Source organism: Neoarius graeffei, chromosome 4 (genome assembly GCF_027579695.1).
Source record: "Neoarius graeffei isolate fNeoGra1 chromosome 4, fNeoGra1.pri, whole genome shotgun sequence".
Taxonomy (NCBI): domain Eukaryota; kingdom Metazoa; phylum Chordata; class Actinopteri; order Siluriformes; family Ariidae; genus Neoarius; species Neoarius graeffei.
Window position 1 is genome coordinate 41,854,715 of NC_083572.1, and position 18,377 is coordinate 41,873,091.

The 18,377-nt window shown below is 39.3% G+C and overlaps 1 protein-coding gene across 1 annotated transcript in view; it reads right to left on the reverse strand.

The window, feature by feature from the left end:
- The window catches only part of cntn3b (contactin 3b), a 180,095-nt gene that overhangs the window by 22,084 nt on the left and 139,634 nt on the right, over positions 1 to 18,377 (reverse strand). The window contains exons 14-16 of the mRNA XM_060919261.1: positions 11,740 to 11,857; positions 7,017 to 7,175; positions 5,078 to 5,227 (exon numbers count right to left, since the gene is read on the reverse strand). Of these exons, the coding sequence (XP_060775244.1) occupies positions 5,078 to 5,227; positions 7,017 to 7,175; positions 11,740 to 11,857 (427 nt within the window). The remainder of the gene's footprint in view (positions 1 to 5,077; positions 5,228 to 7,016; positions 7,176 to 11,739; positions 11,858 to 18,377) is intronic.

The following is an 18,377-nucleotide window of genomic DNA, read 5'->3' on the forward strand; positions in this document are numbered from 1 at the left end:
GGGGCCCTTCTGACCAGTGTTCATCACCAATATGTTATAAATAATCTGACATCAACAAAAAATGTATGAAACCCAATTTTTTTTTAAATTTCAAATGTGAAAATGCAATGGTAAAGAACAATAGAAACAATAAAAACAATAAAAAACAAAATAAATAAGCCCTCGGGCCCCAACTCTCGGGGGGCCCAGACTCTCAGGGGGCCCCTGGGCCAGGGGGCCCCAAGCAGTTGCCTGCCTTGCCTGTTCACAAGCTGCGTGTCTGTATTTCCATTAACATTAATATATTGATCTTTCCATAAATATTAATTAAAATTGAGATGATGGTAAAATAGAAGAAGGATTTTAAATTTTAGGATTGCAATCAATAGGATATCCATTGCTAAGTAGTGGACAGAAGGTGAGGGTTAAAACCAGCAAAACAATCAGAGCATCACTCAACCGATAGTTCTGACACTCAGAATGATTGCAGCAAAATTGACTTGTCAAATCTTTCCTTTTACAAGAAGAAAGATTTACTTCTGGGAATTTGGGAGTGGGAAGTGGAACAGGCTAAGTGAGTCTGTTTTCTGTAAGTGTATTAAGGCTGACTGGTAGTGACACTCATATGTTTGCAAATCTGGAGGAAATGAAATGCTGGGTTTGACTGTCACACAGTCACACAGGGAGAGTACTTCAGTACATGACAGAGCTTGTGAATGATGCGTTCTTTTGAGATAGCAAGAGGACAATGTGGACATGAGGCATTGAGATTAAAATGTGAGATGTTAAATATCACATTTATTGATACAGACATTTCCTTTCTCATATAGTATCTATTTCCTCCTTTTCTGTTGGTTGTGAGTTTTATTTACTAAGGGCTGTGTATTCAGAGTTGCACTTGAAATTTGTGAACATTGGTATTCAGACCTCAGATATACCTATGGATTTAAATGCTACTCTGATTATTGTGTAAGAGGTGCAAACAGAGGTGCATCTCAGTTATCCAGGATTCTGACCTTGGACCATTTATCTTGTTTAAAATCAGAGCTTGAGTGAGGAACAGATTTAAGTTCAGTAACACTGTCTGACAGTTTGATATAACCACAATATGCAATGCTGAAGATCATGTTTTGGGCTGTAAGTACACTCAAAAAAGGCACTGAAGTCATTAATATATACAGTACCAGTCAAACATTTGGGCACACCTACTGTACACAGTCACAGGTTTTTGTGTATTTCAACTATTTTCTACATTATAGAACAATACTGAAGGCATCGACATTATTAAATAACATATGGAACATATGTGAAATTATGTTGTAAACAAAAAAACCCTGTTAAAAACAAAATATGTATCATATCAAAATATGTATCAACAATGGTATGCATGGCAGGGTTGCAAGGAGAAAGCCATTGCTTTCCAAAAAGAACACTGCTGCTCATCTGCAGTTTGCTAAAGATCATGTGGACAAGCCAGAAGGCTATTGGAAAAATGTTTTGTGGATGGATGAGACCAAAATAGAACTTTTTGGTTTAGATGAGAAGCATTATGTTTGGAGAAAGGAAAACACTGCATTCCAGCATAAGAACCTTATCCCATCTGTGAAACATGGTGGTTGTAGTATCATGGTTTGGGCCCGTTTTGCTGCATCTGGGCCAGGACGGCTTGCCATCATTGGAACAATGAATTCTGAATTATACCAGTGAATTCTAAAGGAAAATATCAGGACATCTGTCCATGAACTGAATCTCAAGAGAAGGTGGGTCATGCAGCAAGACAACGACTCTAACCACACAAGTCGTTCTACCAAAGAATGGTTAAAGAAGAATAAAGTTCATGTTTTGGAATGGCCAAGTCAAAGTCCTGACCTTAATCCAATCGAAATGTTGTGGAAGGACCTGAAGCGAGTAGTTCATGTGAGGAAACCCACCAGCATCCCAGAGTTGAAGCTGTTCTGTACAGAGGAATGGGCTAAAATTCCTCCAAGCCGGTGTGCAGGACTGATCAACAGTTACCGGAAACATTTAGTTTCAGTTATTGCTGCACAAGGGGGTCACACCAGATACTGAAGGCAAAGGTTCACATACTTTTGCCACTCACAGATATGTAATATTGGATCATTTTCCTCAATAAATAAATGGCCAAGTATAATATTTTTGTCTCATTTGTTTAACTGGGTTCGCTTTATCTATTTTTAGGACTTGTGTGAAAATCTGATGATGTTTTAGGTCATATTTATGCAGAAATATAGAAAATTCTAAAGGGTTCACAAACTTTCAAGCACCACTGTAGATTCTTCAAAGTAGCCAGTGTTTACCTTGATGACGCTTTACACACTACTGGCATTATCTTAACCAGCTTCATCAGGTAGTCACCTGCAATGCTTTTCAATTAACAGTTGTGCCTCATCAAAAGTTAATTAGTGCAATGTCTTGCCTTCTTAATGTGTTTGAGATCAAACAGTAAATAGTAAATAATAAAAATACAGTAAAAAGCCCTATTCCACAACTGTAGTAATCCGCATTATGTCAAGAACTGCTCAACTAAGTCAGTAGAAATGACATCCATCATTACTTAAAGACATGAAGTGTTTTTTTAATAAAATAATATTAAAAATTAAGAACAACCATTGAATTAGAAGGTCTGTCCAAGTGTTTGATTAGTACTGTACATAACCAGACAGTATCTTAATTGGAAACATTTTGTGGACCAAATTTTATATGGAAGAAATTATGAACGGGGCGGCACGGTGGTGTAGTGGTTAGCGCTGTCGCCTCACAGCAAGAAGGTCCGGGTTCGAGCCCCGTGGCCGGTGAGGGCCTTTCTGTGCGGAGTTTGCATGTTCTCCCCATGTCCGCGTGAGTTTCCTCCGGGTGCTCTGGTTTCCCCCACAGTCCAAAGACATGCAGGTTAGGTTAACTGGTGACTCTAAATTGACCGTAGGTGTGAATGTGAGTGTGAATGGTTGTCTGTGTCTATGTATCAGCCTTGTAATGACCTGGCGACTTGTCCAGGGTGTACCCTGCATTTCGCCCGTAGTCAGCTGGGATAGGCTCCAGCTTGCCTGCGACCCTGTAGGACAGGATAAAGCGGCTAGAGATAATGAGATGAGATGAGAAAATCAGAAATTAAAGCATCATGAAATTGCCTACACTGAGCACAGAAAATACAATTTCATGACCTCGATTTAATATTTTGTGGCCACATTGTTATGTGCACAATTAATTGTATAACTTAACTGCACACGATATAAAAACCTGAATAAATATTTTCATGGCTTGTCCAGTTACTCTCAGGAGTAGATAAAGTGTTTTTCACTCCTATCTAAATTACATACTTTGACACTGTACTTCTTCACTCTTACAAAAAAAGAACATTTAAAGCTCATTCAGTCCTTATGTAGAACCCTAAAACATCGTTTCCTGAACAGTATGTCTTCCAAGTTGAGCTCTTTTTGGATCAACCCTTATTCAATAAACCCTTAAAGACCCATAAAGGACCCATCATACAGGATGTGCTGGATCAAGTGTTCCTTTTATAAACTGCCAAATAATGAGGGCAGAAGCCATATTGTTAATTTAAGACCAAATTTGCAATGAGTGATGTGATAATCGGGCAGCATAGTGGTGTAGTGTTTAGCGCTGTCACCTCACAGCAAGAAGGTTCTGGGTTGGATCCCAGTGGCTGATGGGGGCCTTTCTGTGTAGAGTTTGCATGTTCTCTGTGTGGGTTTCCTCCGGGTGCTCCGGTTTCCCCTCACAGTCCAAAGACATGCAGTTAGGTTAACTGGCTACTCTAAATTTCCCATAAGTGTGTGTCAGTGCACAGAAAGGAACTGGCCACCCTACTGCTGAAATTCTGGCCAAGTCAACCAAACATGGTTCGGGTTCGGCAGTGACGACAACGAACGTGATAATTATGACAAGCACTATTCATGCAATAGTACATTAGCAATATACTATACTTCTGTTAGATACTAATTTGAATGCTTGTCATCTTCTCATTTTATATCATTGTATTAGTCTTTCTTTTTATTAGATTTTTTTAAATCACCACTTACTTTGTTATATTACAATGGACAGCAAAGGAAAAAAATGCAATCTGCTTCTTTAGTCCTCATTTTCTATCATCAATAAAGGGAAATGCTTGTGTTAAAGACAGTAGTGTAGATGCTATTAGAAAAGCCTAATCTTAGACACAACTTTCCAGGTAAAATCTGGCAACTCTGGAGGTATGAACTACACGAAAATAATTGTAATAATCTGAATCAGTTAGGGGCAGCACGGTGGTGTAGTGGTTAGCGCTGTCGCCTCACAGCAAGAAAGTCCGGGTTCGAGCCCCGGGGCCGGCGAGGGCCTTTCTGTGTGGAGTTTGCATGTTCTCCCCGTGTCCGCGTGGGTTTCCTCCGGGTGCTCCGGTTTCCCCCACAGTCCAAAGACATGCAGGTTAGGTTAACTGGTGACTCTAAATTGACCGTAGGTGTGAATGCGAGTGTGAATGGTTGTCTGTGTCTATGTGTCAGCCCTGTGATGACCTGGCGACTTGTCCAGGGTGTACCCCGCCTTTCGCCTGTAGTCAGCTGGGATAGGCTCCAGCTTGCCTGCGACCCTGTAGAAGGATAAAGCGGCTACAGATAATGAGATGAGATGAGATGAATCAGGTAAATTTGGGATTACAAATAGCTTAAAAGCAGGTATATTGGGCCCAGTTCCACTGGGGGGTTGAGGTATCAATCCATCCATCCAGAGCTGGGCTTGAGGTGTATAACACTTTCTAATATATATTTTCGAGCATCATTTTGTCTAGAACATATGCATAATTTCACAAACCAAGGTCCAAGTCTTTTAAATTGAGTTGTTTTGGGTTCAGTTCCACCTCAGATGCAAATGTGTGACCATCTTTACTTTGGTTTGTACTGTATTTCCTGCCTAATTGTTACATTAATAGTAATTACAGATAAACATAGTATTTATTCATTTTCCTGTTGCATTGCTCTGTGGCAAGCTCACATTTTCTAGAAAAGCTCAATCCCAAATTTCCCTTTATGACTTATATTCAACATATTTGTGAGTGAATGTACGTGTATAAAACACTTACTAGCATCTTCAGTCATGGTTTTGGCAGAGGGGGGGCTTGGTTCTCCCATTCCTACACTGTTGCTGGCCAACACCCGGAACTCGTACTCTACCCAAGCATTCAGATCCACCACCGTAGCAGTCAATGTGTTGCCATTGATGACCTCTGGAACTGTTCAAGTACAGAATTGTAGAAGGCACTTAATAATGATTACTGTACATAACTTCCTACAACTATAGTTTCCTTATTGCTGAGCCATTATTGCATTGCATGTTTCTTCCTTGCATCTTGTACATTCAATTTTGAATTGCTTCTTGGTTTTAATTTTTGAATTGTAATCATGTATTTACTTGCATGGAGTACCTCCATGCCTGGTTATATTAAGGTTGATTGGGGACTGAAATGCTGGCCAATGAAATGACACTTGTGGCTTTCAGCAAATAGAGTAAAAATGTCAAAGCATTACCCAAAAACATTAAAATGCTTATCCTGCAAAACTGAATAAAATCCAAACTAGCTGAGCATTGCAAAAAAAATAATTGAATTAGACAGAGAGTTACTATTTTGGATGTTATTTAATTCTAGAGTGCAAGATTTTTTATTTTTCAAACAGCTTTTGATATTAACTTGGATTTATGCCCTTTTTTCCCCAAGGCATAGACTAACCTAAAAAGTTCCCCAGGTTTTGTTCAAGACCCATACAACGGAAACTACAAAGTATAAAAATAAACACCCACTGGCCACTTTATTCATGCAAATATTCATGCAATCATGCACTCATGCAATTATCCAGTCAGCCAATCATGTGGCAGCAACACAATGCAACTGGCAGATTGGAAAAAGACCAGTACTGTGTTTGGAACATCTGCTTGATAGTCCACTATAGAGTGAATCTGCCATTTTGTAGTGTTGTTCAAATTCTCAACTGTAAATTTTGCTCACTATATAGTGCACTACAAAATCATCACAAGGTACACCAAAATGTAATGTACAGAAGCTGTACCCTACATTGGTCAATTTAGAACGTCGTGCGTTGCAGCCTGTGACGTGAGTTGTAGAGTTTTATTAAAGGTTTTTTATAAAATTTTCATTTACTTTTATTTCAACATTGTGAAGAGATATGTCAATTAAAATGTGTACTTATCTGAAAATAGCAATGTTGGTGTCCATGTTCTAGCATTTGTTTATGCGACAGAGATAAGAATGACAAATATCCGATGAATAATTATAATTATGTAGCCGTGTAACATCTACTTAGTGTCTGAAATGTATCAACAGCTCTTTGCCCTTATCCCCTAGTGAGTGTTCTGTGCATCAAACACTCTATGATGGGTAAGTGAGTGAGTGAGATGGTGGGTGAGCGGACAATCCCAAAACAGCACAGATAACATTTTTCTAGCCTTCAACTGTCCCATTGAGGTGAACCTCTGCCCACTGTAGCCTCATATCCTGGCTGACAGGAGTGGAACCTGATGTGGTCTGTTTTATTTTCACAGTATTATGAATGAAAATCCCAGAAGCAAAAATCCAAGGAGATCAGCAGTTTTGTAAATACTTGAAGCAACCCATCTGGCCCAACAACAATGTATCTGAATGATTGAATGCACTGGGCTGCACATGATTGGATAATTGCATGAGTGAGCAGGTACACATATGTATGCTTGTAATAAAGTAGCTGGTGAATGTATTTACGGTATATCTTATTGAAAGGACTTGCTAATAAAGCGTTTTGTTCTCCCATTACCTTCTTCTTTCTCAATCAAATTTTAATGCTTTTGAATCCAATTTTAAAAACCCTGTAAAGTGCCCTGCATTCTAGTTTCAGAGTTGGACAAGAATTTTCATTTCAGTGAATCAGCATTTTTTTTTAATTGTACTGTTATTAAGGAATGCCTGCTGCACCTGGGTCCTATCTTCATATCAAAACCTCACTCTGTCTTTCATGGAGAGGATATAGTACCTGTGTCCACAGCCTGCCAGCCCACGGTGAAGGGTGTCCTGGCCTGGATGACATAACCAGTGATGGGGCTGCCATTGTCTCTTCCAGGGCTCCATGAGAGCTGTGCTGTGCTATCTGTAATCTCCTCCACCAACACACTGTCTGGGGGACCTGGTGCGCCTGACAAATACAACAGCTGAGCGTGAAGAGGGGCCTGGATCAGCTTCTATAAATGCTCCAATCAATTGAATGTTATGCAGTTGCAAAGCTCATTCAAGCCTGGAGGCTATACAAACAACTGGAGGGAAGAATGTATGCGGGAAGAATGTATATTTCTATAAATGTAAATTTGGATTTGTGTGGGAGGCTTGTATATGAAATGCCCTTTTCCCCCCTAGGTATACTGTCAGATTATGGTCATTTCCACTTCAGTTTGACTCCTTCTATGCCATTTAAATTCTTTTATTTTCCCCACATGCTTGTTGTTCTAGGACTGGGTCATACCATTCAGCTGACATTTAAATGAGACAATTAAATACATCTTCTATGACAAACTGCTCCATTTTTTAATGCCTGGGACAACTACCACAATGTGTAGGGCAGGTACATCAATATGAGTCACTAGAATATGGAATTGGAGATGTACACAGTATAAACATCTCCACTGATGCATTTAGTACTATATTATACAGAAACTTTCTGGAGTGTGCAACATGGCATGGCTGGGTTTCTTCAACAGCACAGATTCAAAGTGTCAGAAATATTGTCAGTATTTTCAATAACTATTTACTTCACCCCTTAAAGGGCTGATGACACGAACATGACTCTATGCAATTTCTTAAATAAACTATACAACATGGCAAACATGTTAGATTTCTGTTATAATTACGTGAAAAGAAGCTGTTGTTATGCAAATATCCAACTTTTAATTGCACAGCGCAAGAAAACTGGGTCCGTGGCTCGCGGCCATGTTGTGACGTCAGCGGAAGAACACGCTGCGGTTCACTGGCTGTTCTACTCTGGTTCTACTCAATGGAAATGGCGCATGAAAACGCCGGTGAACTCTCTAGTGCTAGCTCTTCCTCTTCTGGGAGTCTAGAATTGTGTTGCTCTCTTCCGAATAGAATCTATGATAGTCTACCCTCTTTACCCTTTGCCTCTCGTTGCTAGGCGGCAGTTACATGAAAGCCGCAAGCTTTCACAAGCAAATACATGACTGATATCACGCCGACTTTATGATTACATTTATGATTATCATGTAGAATCTATAGCTCTACGTACCTTTATCTTATGTCATTTCACAACACATGTTCTGACAGGAGGACTGTCTTTGGATCCGGCATAGCTACTAGTAGACCCCCTCCAGTATACTGGCAGTGTTGCCAGATTGGGAGGATTCCCGCCGAGTTGGGCGGTTTCAAGTGCATTTTGGTGGGTTTTGAACATATTTTGGGCTGGAAAACGTCAGCAGTATCTGTTGCCAGATACTGCTGACGTTTTCCAGCCCAAAATATGTTCAAAACCCACCAAAATGCACTTGAAACCGCCCAACTGGGCGGGAAACCTCCCAATCTGGCAACACTGTGTAGGCACTGCTGATGGTAGTAACACACGTTTGTGCTGAACTGAACACCCAAGAGATTCTTTTAAGCTGGGAAGGGTGTCAAAACAATCCAAATCGAAGTGTTCAGAGCACAGGACGGATGTTGGTGAGTGCTCCCACTTGTCACGAGTGCGCCTGACTTGCTTCACCCACTTCGCATGCAGCTCGGGATCTCTGGGAAACTTGAATAAACTTACCCCATCCTTGTGGGTTTTGGAGCAAAAGCCGGCAACACAATGCGAAGGCATAATAACTATATATATATAATAATGTATAATAATGTCTAATAAAAATACTAATAATGATAAACTGAACACCTGTCGCATCAACAACAAACTGGTAAGTTAGGAGGAAGGTTCTTTCGCTGACGTCATATAGCTCCTCCTCCTCCTTCGTCTCCTGGGTGCTGCAGCCCCATCAAATTTGCCCAAATAGCCGAGTTTATCATCATAACTTGTAAAATAGGTGCCTTCGTGAATTAATATATGGATCATCGGGAATTACTTTTTATGTTATAAAACATCGCCAAAGATGTCAAAAACGTGTCATCAGCACTTTATATTCCCATTATCCATCAGTTACCATACATTCTTGACTCTTGTAATGATATATTTCTTATTAGTTTCACTGCAGTTGCTAAATGTGGGACAGGAGTTACTGAAGAAAAAAAAAAGCATGCTTTATGAAGAGCAACTGAACAATAAAAGCTGATACTTTAAGAGGTTTAACATGGCATATATATATATATATATATATATATATATATATATATATATATATATATATATATATATATATAAGCATTTCATGAAACTGGCATAATCCTACATGAACATACAGTAAAGGGCTGTTTAATCAGGCAGCTTTTTATATTTGATGTTGACATAAAACCTGAGTCATCTGACATAATATTTTGCTGATGTAAGGAAAGTCTGTCATGTCACTTTTGCTAGAACCTTATTTTAATGAATCTTGTCAATCAGGTACATCTGAGTCTCACAATGATGGGATATAGTGTGGGCATTTCCAACATGATGATTTTCAGGGTCTCCTGATCTTTAAAATGAAAGCCTGCTCTATAACAGTGTTACATAGTGAAGGTTTTGACAGTGATTATCATTACATTATAATGACAGAGTTTGCGCATTTTCTTTGGTCCTTACAGAAAGTATCATAATTTTGTTCATGGTATTTCATGACAACCCTACATCATCAAATGTGCCATGCATGATGTCATGTTCTGGCCTGACAGCTGTCCTATAATACTGTCCTATAATACCTATAACAGCTGTCCAGTTAGTATCCACTGCCTCTAATGGTCACAATAGGTGTCATATAATTTTAATGTAATGACAGTTATGCCACTCTTTTCTATTTGCTCTCTAATTAATATGTGCTCTCTTGTATACCACAAAAAAGATGTTCCATGACAACTAAAAGAATAAGCCAGAAACATGCCAGTGAATATCCATGACAGTTTATGTCTAAAGATCTAACAGCAATATAATCTTCAGATAGCATCTGCATTTTTGCTAGAATGGCCCATTTACATTATTTGTGAATGTTAACCATTTGATGCTGTCTGCAATGAAAGTTCCAAATGACATGCAAATAGAATATATTGTAAAAATTATGACATATTGCTATGTCAGTGCAGGATACAACTCTATCATGTTGTAGCTACTGCAACTTATGAGTATTTATTATTCATAAATAATATTCATTGACAGTTATTATTTATACCCATCTTTGTAGAGCCATTTTTATTTCTAAAGCTTTGACATCCTTTAATTTGATGAACACTTTGTATAAAGTCTCCCTTTACCTAGCTTAGACATTATGACAGATGCATGATACAATAATAACATTTTCTGTAGCTAAAGTAAAGCAAGCTTTTAACTTACCGGTCTTAACACTATTATAGAAACATGATACAATAATGACAAATGGTCATATTTAGCAATATATGCATGTAGAGAAAGATTATACCACAACTGAGCATCTGTATTCATGCCTCAGATGTAATTACAGACTTATCTACTATTCAGAAAGATAGACACTGAAAAATAATTAAATAAAAATAACTATTTCATGGATCAACATTTTTAAATTAAGGGCAAAATTTTCACTTAAGTAAAATATGTAAGTTCAACAAAAAGTAAATACTTAAATAAAGGCAAAATTATGTTAAACTCATGAAAATTATAATTTATTGTCATAACATGAATATTATATCATTATGTAAAATCTGCACAAGTCCATTATCACTTTTTGGAGTGCACAGGAGATGTGCCAAAATTTATGTAATGGGCAATGTACATGAAAAAAAACCCGGCAAATGTTATTAAATTATAAATGAAGTTAAAGTGAGCCAGAAGCATAGCAGATGACTACTTGGTCAGCTTATCCTTCACAGGACAACGCAGTGAATGAACAACACTAGTGTTATTTTTATTAAATCAACAACTCAAAATAGTAAAATAATATTATGATAACATAGAGCTCATATCACACACATTATAATTGCAATGATGTCAATTTAGTATATCATGGCTACATTAATTTGTGTGCAAAATTAAAAAGTGTTAAGATTTTTTTTAAACTATACTTGATCAACAGAGGTAATGCAGTCTGGTTTTGTTCTCTGGGTCTTAAATAAAGTACATTTTTTATGAACGCCCACATATAAAGCTTTTAAGAGTTACATTATTCTCTGCCCCTAAATTAAAGTCAATTTGATTTTAATGTCTGATTTTGTCACACCATCACCATCATGTGACACAGAAGAGGAACACTGACCTTCAAAGTTAAATGTCATAATTTTTTAATGTAAATTAGCCTGCAGAGTACAACAGCACTACCTATGTAAAACTAATAGCCTCTGAATAATTTACTCAGGTGTTAGTCCAACGTGATATAAAAATGAACAAAACCAGACTGCATTACAGTTGTTACCTGTTGAAATATATATATTTTTATAAGTGTAGGGTTACATTGGTTGCCAGTTATAGCTTATATAGGTTTCAGGTAGTATTCTGAACACTGTCAGCAAGTTTCCAAATCAATCTTTTAGTAACTTGCTAGCTAGTTTAAGAAAGAACTCATAAAGCATATACTATGTATAACAGCTGGATTTGTTACCTTCCACAATCAGGACTGCATCCACAGACAAGCTCTCCACATCTGTATCAATAATACAGACATACTTCCCAGCATGGTTAAGCTGAATATTTCGAATCATGAGATCCCCAGCAAACTTCTGTGTTCAATAAAGCATAATAGAACAGCAGAAATCATGAAAATTCATTGTTAAATTGAAAACAAATCAATCACTCCCACTCTTTAGCAAGACCTCACTGTTCATCTGACTTCTTGGTATGACTTCTTATGTGTTAGACAGCCAATCAAAAGTATTTCTTCAAAGGCAATGCTTCAATTTGTTTCTTAGTGTGAATTCTTAACCACTGTCTAGCCCATAGCATTGTAGGTAAACATGTATTCATTATCAGTATCTAGCCCCCACCAAGGAAATTGATGTGGAAGGTATTCACTTAGGTTTGGCAGAGATATGGTCAGACACAAACAGACAAATATGAGGAAGAGTAGAATAAGGGAAACAAATAAATAAATGAAGCAGCATTTTGGCATCTGATAACAGTTTGTTAACATTGTGGGTGTTGGTGAGCCAGTGTTTGACTTCAGCACAAACAAAAACCTTTAAATGTTAGACTTTGAAGTATGTGTGTCTGCTGTGATGTCCACCCTTCTGCTTGTATTTGAATAAAAAATAATATTAACAATGATTGGAATTAGGGCGGCATGGTGGTGTAGTGGTTAGCGCTGTCGCCTCACAGCAAGAAGGTCCGGGTTCGAGCCCCGTGGCCGGCGAGGGCCTTTCTGTGCGGAGTTTGCATGTTCTCCCCGTGTCCGCGTGGGTTTCCTCCGGGTGCTCCGGTTTCCCTCACAGTCCAAAGACATGCAGGTTAGGTTAACTGGTGACTCTAAATTGATCGTAGGTGTGAATGTGAATGGTTGTCTGTGTGTCAGCCCTGTGATGACCTGGCGACTTGTCCAGGGTGTACCCTGCCTTTCGCCCGTAGTCAGCTGGGATAGGCTCCAGCTTGCCTGCGACCCTGTAGAACAGGATAAAGCGGCTAGAGATAATGAGATGAGATGATTGGAATTATCGGCCCAACATCAGTCATGCCTGCAGCAATTTTTTTCTGACTGTCATGAAGCAGACTGATGGATGCAAGTTTTTTTGGTTTTCTGAAAATTGATGTATCAAACAAGTCAAAGGGTCTTGGCAATACTGAGATACATTATGGAGGCAACTGTTCAGGGATTGGCAACCAGGCATAAACTAGAATAACTATACTAAATCAATAAATGTGGTGCAGACTGAGGTCAAAACACTATCACAACAGACCAATAACAAAGACTTAGACACATTTATGCAATGATAAAGCTGGTATATTCAGAGAGAGTAGTGTAATTGCAAAGAGGTAAGTGTCCTTCGTAATCAGATAGCTTTAACTGGAAATAAGCACTTTACTGTCATTTGTTACATTTGTGGGCTGAGGATCATGTGAGTTGTGAGTTAGAGGAGAGCTGGTACAATTGTAACACAGCACAATTGAAACATGCCTGCTTTATCTAAATGCACACATGCAACTGCTACTGGATTACATGCATATACTGTACAAGTTCATTACTTTTCCTTGTCCATTTTCAAAATCTAGTGGAATTTGCCTATTGTTGATGGTGATATATACAGTCCCAGTCAAACGTTTGGACACACCTACTCATTCATAGGTTTTTGTGTATTTTGACAATTTTCTACATGTTAGAGCAATACTGAAGACATCAAAAGCATGAAATAACAAATGGAACATATATGGAATTATGTTGTAAACAAAACTGTTAAAAACAAAGCATGTTTAATGTTCTTCAAAGTAGCCAGCATTTAGCTTGATGATGCTTTGCTCAGTATTGGCATTATCTTAACCAGCTTCATGAGGGTTTCCCTCATGAAGATCACATCATCAGTGTTTCTTTGGCTAGTCAGACACAAGGACATAGACACTCTTGCCAGAGCAGTTGGGGGTTGCCTTGCTCAAGGGCACTTCAGCCAGTCCTGCTGGTCCAGGGAATCAAACCAGCGACCTGTTGTTACCAAAGCTGCTTCTTTAATCATTAGGCCATGGCTTTCCATGGCTTCATGAGGTAGTCACCTGGAATGCATTTCAATTAACAGGTGTGCCTCGTCAAAATTTAATTAGTGCAATTCCTTGCCTTCTTAATGCATTTGAAATCAAACAGTAAATAGTAAATAATAAAAAGCACAGCAAATAACTATTCCACAACTGTAGTAATCCATATTATGTCAAGAACCGCTCAGCTGAGTAAAGATAAACAACATCCATCATTACTATAACACATGAAGTGTCTTTTACAGGGATCCCAGCAGTAATTGAAAAAAAAAAAACAGAGGAATGTAAGAAACTATCAGCAGGGGTCAAGGGGGCTGCAAGCCCCTTGTGGGGTGCAGGGGCGCTGTACCTGCTGGGGGTACAGGGGGCGAAGCCCCCTGAAGCTGTTGAGATTTTAACATTTAAAAATGCTATAGAACACATTTTTTACATAGATTTAACATAGAAAAGCAACAGAATTTAACAATAATGTGTATCTATTTGATGCCATATTTTGTAATCAATGACATAAGTGGCAAAAAAAAATTGTTATTTATAAAAATTAGACGAAAATGTAGCTTTGAAGAGTATACTTGCCTAAATATTCCACTGATTTTGTTATAATACAACAATAGTATCCATAGTTCATCTCATTTGTTTATTTTTTTGTTTCGAGTTAATGTCAATACTAGTCTAATATAAGCCACATTCATTTTCAAAAATCATGAATATAAGCAGAAATCAATGATTCAGTAATATTAGATATATACATATGTACAGCAAATATTGGAGATATTTGATTTAAACCTTTCTCTTTTTGAAAGGTTTCACTGCAGAGGAATTTAATGCTCTTTTCTGGGGTGCATTCTATGATCTTTCCTCCAGTTTTCTCTGCTTTTGTTTCTCTGATCTTTCCTTCTGCTTTTTCTGATGTTCCTGCAGTGCTCTGAATTAAGTTCAATGCATTAGAAACAAAAGCACTAACGGAGTTAAAACACGTTTTCTAGCAAATGGGCGCAGCCATATTGTTCTCTTGTTCTATCACGTACAGTCTCGTGGTATTTACATCAATTGAACTTCCGAGTGTTCCCGAATGTCAACGAGAACAAACGAAGCCGACGAAAACATCGCTAAACAAGCAAACCAAATCAGAACGTATTCTGCTGGCCATTTTACTTAAACAAACATATTTTTAACGGATATACAAGAGATTTAAAAAACAACAACACTTTGCCGAGAAAAATAGTGGAATTCCACTAAATAGCGGACATCTGGGATCCCCGCTTTTAATTAATACAAATAAAGAAAAAAAATTAATTAGGTGTGTCCAAACTTTTGACTGTTACTGTATATTTTTTGATAAATGAATAAATAAATAAATAAATACAATTCTGCCATATCCATAAAAAACAAAGAAAAAAAACACTGAAAATATTTTTTTTCCAAATTATTTTCTAATTGTCCTTATTTATGTTCAAAAAATGAATTCTGTTCACTCAACATTGTTAGCATCGTTTTCAGTTTGTGCAAGTGTCTTCTTACAGATCATGTGTGCAGCATGCATTATAATTGTAACACTTGTCAGGATTGTACAGTATCTTGTTTCAGATGCTCTTAGACTGTTAATGGCATCGTTGAGACAGAAAAGACGCATACATATTGCTAAATATTCACCTGCTTAAGAATGACCCACAATCAATACAGACCATACCATTGTAATCATGATATTAAATTAGATATAAATCTAACAATATAAAAAGCATAATGCCTTTATGAGCTCTGCACCACCAGTCAAATACAAAAGATGTTTAAATGCGCAACTGTCATGTTAGCACTTCACAGAATGTGTATAATGGGTAAGCAGCAATCCTTTTATATAACTTAATGTTTGCAGTTTCTTTGAGCAATGTTACAATTAGGCCAATATAGTTTTAACATGAGACTCCTTTTGGTTTCAATGAAAATGTACAGCATGATATGGGGAAACCTGCACATGATAAGACAATAAGATAAGATGTTATGCGTGAAGTTTTTCTATCTATCTATCTATCTATCTATCTATCTATCTATCTATCTATCTATCTATCTATCTATGCACACACACACACACACACACACACACACACACACACACACACACACACACACACACGAATTGTGTGCACAATTATTCGGCAAGTTGTATTCCTGAAGATTAATTTTATTGAACAAACACAGTATTCTCAGTCAATCCAAATTGTTAATAAACATAAAACCTGAATGTTTAACAAAGGAAAAGGAAGTTGAGGCTTTCTCAGGGGAATATGTAAGTGTGTACAATTATTAGGCAACATTTTGTGTGCAGAATTATTATGCAACTAAATGAAAAGCTAAAATTTTCCAATCTCACTCATTTATTTTAATTTTTTGAGTAAGTATAACAAATAAACAACTCAGAATTAATAAATAAACACTTTTAGCATGGCGGTACGGTGGTGTAGTGGTTAGCGCTGTCGCCTCACAGCAAGAAGGTCCGGGTTCAAGCCCTGTGGCTGGTGAGGGCCTTTCTGTGCGGAGTTTGCATGTTCTCCCCATGTCCGCGTGGGTTTCCTCCGGGTGCTCCGGTTTCCCCCACAGTCCAAAGACATGCAGGTTAGGTTAACTGGTGACTCTAAATTGACCATAGGTGTGAATGTGAGTGTGAATGGTTGTCTGTGTCAGCCCTGTGATGACCTGGCGACTTGTCCAGGGTGTACCCCGCCTTTCGCCCGTAGTCAGCTGGGATAGGCTCCAGCTTGCCTGCGACCCTGTAGAACAGGATAAAGCGGCTAGAGATAATGAGATGAGATGAGACTTTCAGCATTTCAAAAATGTTCAGTGACCAATATAGCCACCCTTCTTTTCAATAACTGCCATGAGCCTTCCATCCATGGAGTCTGTTAGTTTTTTGATTTGTTGACAATCAACTTTTTGTGCAGCAGCAACCACGGCCTCCCAAATGCTGTTCAGAGTGGTGTATTGTCTTCCCTCACTGTGAATCTCACATTTAAGAAGGGCCCACAAGTTCTCAATAGGGTTTAAGTCAGGTGAGGAAGGGGACACTATCATTACTGTCATCTTTAAGGCCTTTGCTGGCTAGCCAAGCAGTGGAGTACTTGGATGCATGTGACGGTGCATTGTCCTGCATAAAAATCATGGCCTTCTTGAATGATGCAGACTTCTTCCTGTACCACTGCTTGAAGAAATGTATGTTCTAGAAACTGGCAGAAGGTTTGGGACTTGATTTTAAGTCCATCTTCAACCTGAAATGGTCCAACTAGCTCATGCTTGATAATAGCAGCCCATACCAGTACCCCTCCTCCACCTTGCTGGCGTCGGAGTCGAAATGGTGCTGTGTCCATTAGTTATCCACCCATGGGCCCATCCATCTGGTCTATCAAGATGGACTCATTTCATTCATCCATAAAACCTTTGAAAAATCTGTCTTCAGATAATTCCTGGCCCAATCTTGATGTTTCAACTTGAGTCTTGTTTAGTGGTGGTTGTGTTTCAGCCTTCCTTATCTTGGCCATGTCTCTGAGCACTGAAAACCTTGTACTTCTGGACACTCCAGGTAGGTTGCAGTTCTGGAATATGGTGGGACTAGATAATGGGTTCCTGGTAGCTTCATGTTTAATCCTTCTGAAGTCTTTTGTGGTTAATTTGCATCTTTTCTTCTCTACACATGTTTTGCAAAACTGTTGATTATTTGCAATAAAATGTTTGATTTTTCTGTGGTCATGTTTCAATAGCTTAGTGTGGCAGCGGGGGCGTGGTCAAGCGTCGGTCTGTGAATGGAGGGCAGAGTCAGGGAAGGTAAGTGGCGGAATCACTGCACCTGACGGGAAATAACCTGTGTTTGTGTGTCTTCCCCAGTGACCGTGCCCTATAAGAGGAGAGGGAGCGCGGAGGAAGGGAGCTCTCCCGACCAGAACACATGTGTGTGTGTGTGGCGTGTGTGTGTATGAGTAAACATGTCGAAGCTGAAAAGCTGACAATAAAAGAGTTATTGAGAACTCAGTTCTGGCCTGCCGTACTTCTGTGCTCCACCCACCTAGAATGCGTGGAACAGTGGTGCCGAAACCCGGGACGGAGCGCAGGAGAGAACAGCCCCATGGAGTCCTCCCCCTTCAAGGACCTGATCCATGCCCTCGCCACGGTCCAACAGAGCCAGCACCAGGTGCTGGTTGCCCTCCGGGAAGAACAGGAGCGAAGGTTCGAGGCCCTGGTGCTGGCGCAGCAGGAAGATCGCCGGGCGTTCCGGCACCTACTCGCGTCGGCGGGGTCCACCACCTCCACGGGCCCTTCCCACCTCACCCTGATGAAGATGGGCCCGCATGATGACCCCGAGGCCTTCCTCACTCTCTTTGAGCAGGCAGCAGAGGCATGGGGTTGGTCGGTGGAACAGCGCGCGGCATGCCTCCTCCCCCTGCTCACGGGCCAGGCGCAGCTGGCCGCGCTACAGTTCCCCGCTGACAGCTGGCTGGTCTACGCAAACCTCCGCAGGGCCGTCCTCCAGCGTGTGGGTCGCACTCCGGAGCAGCAGCGGCAGCGCTTCCGCGCACTGCA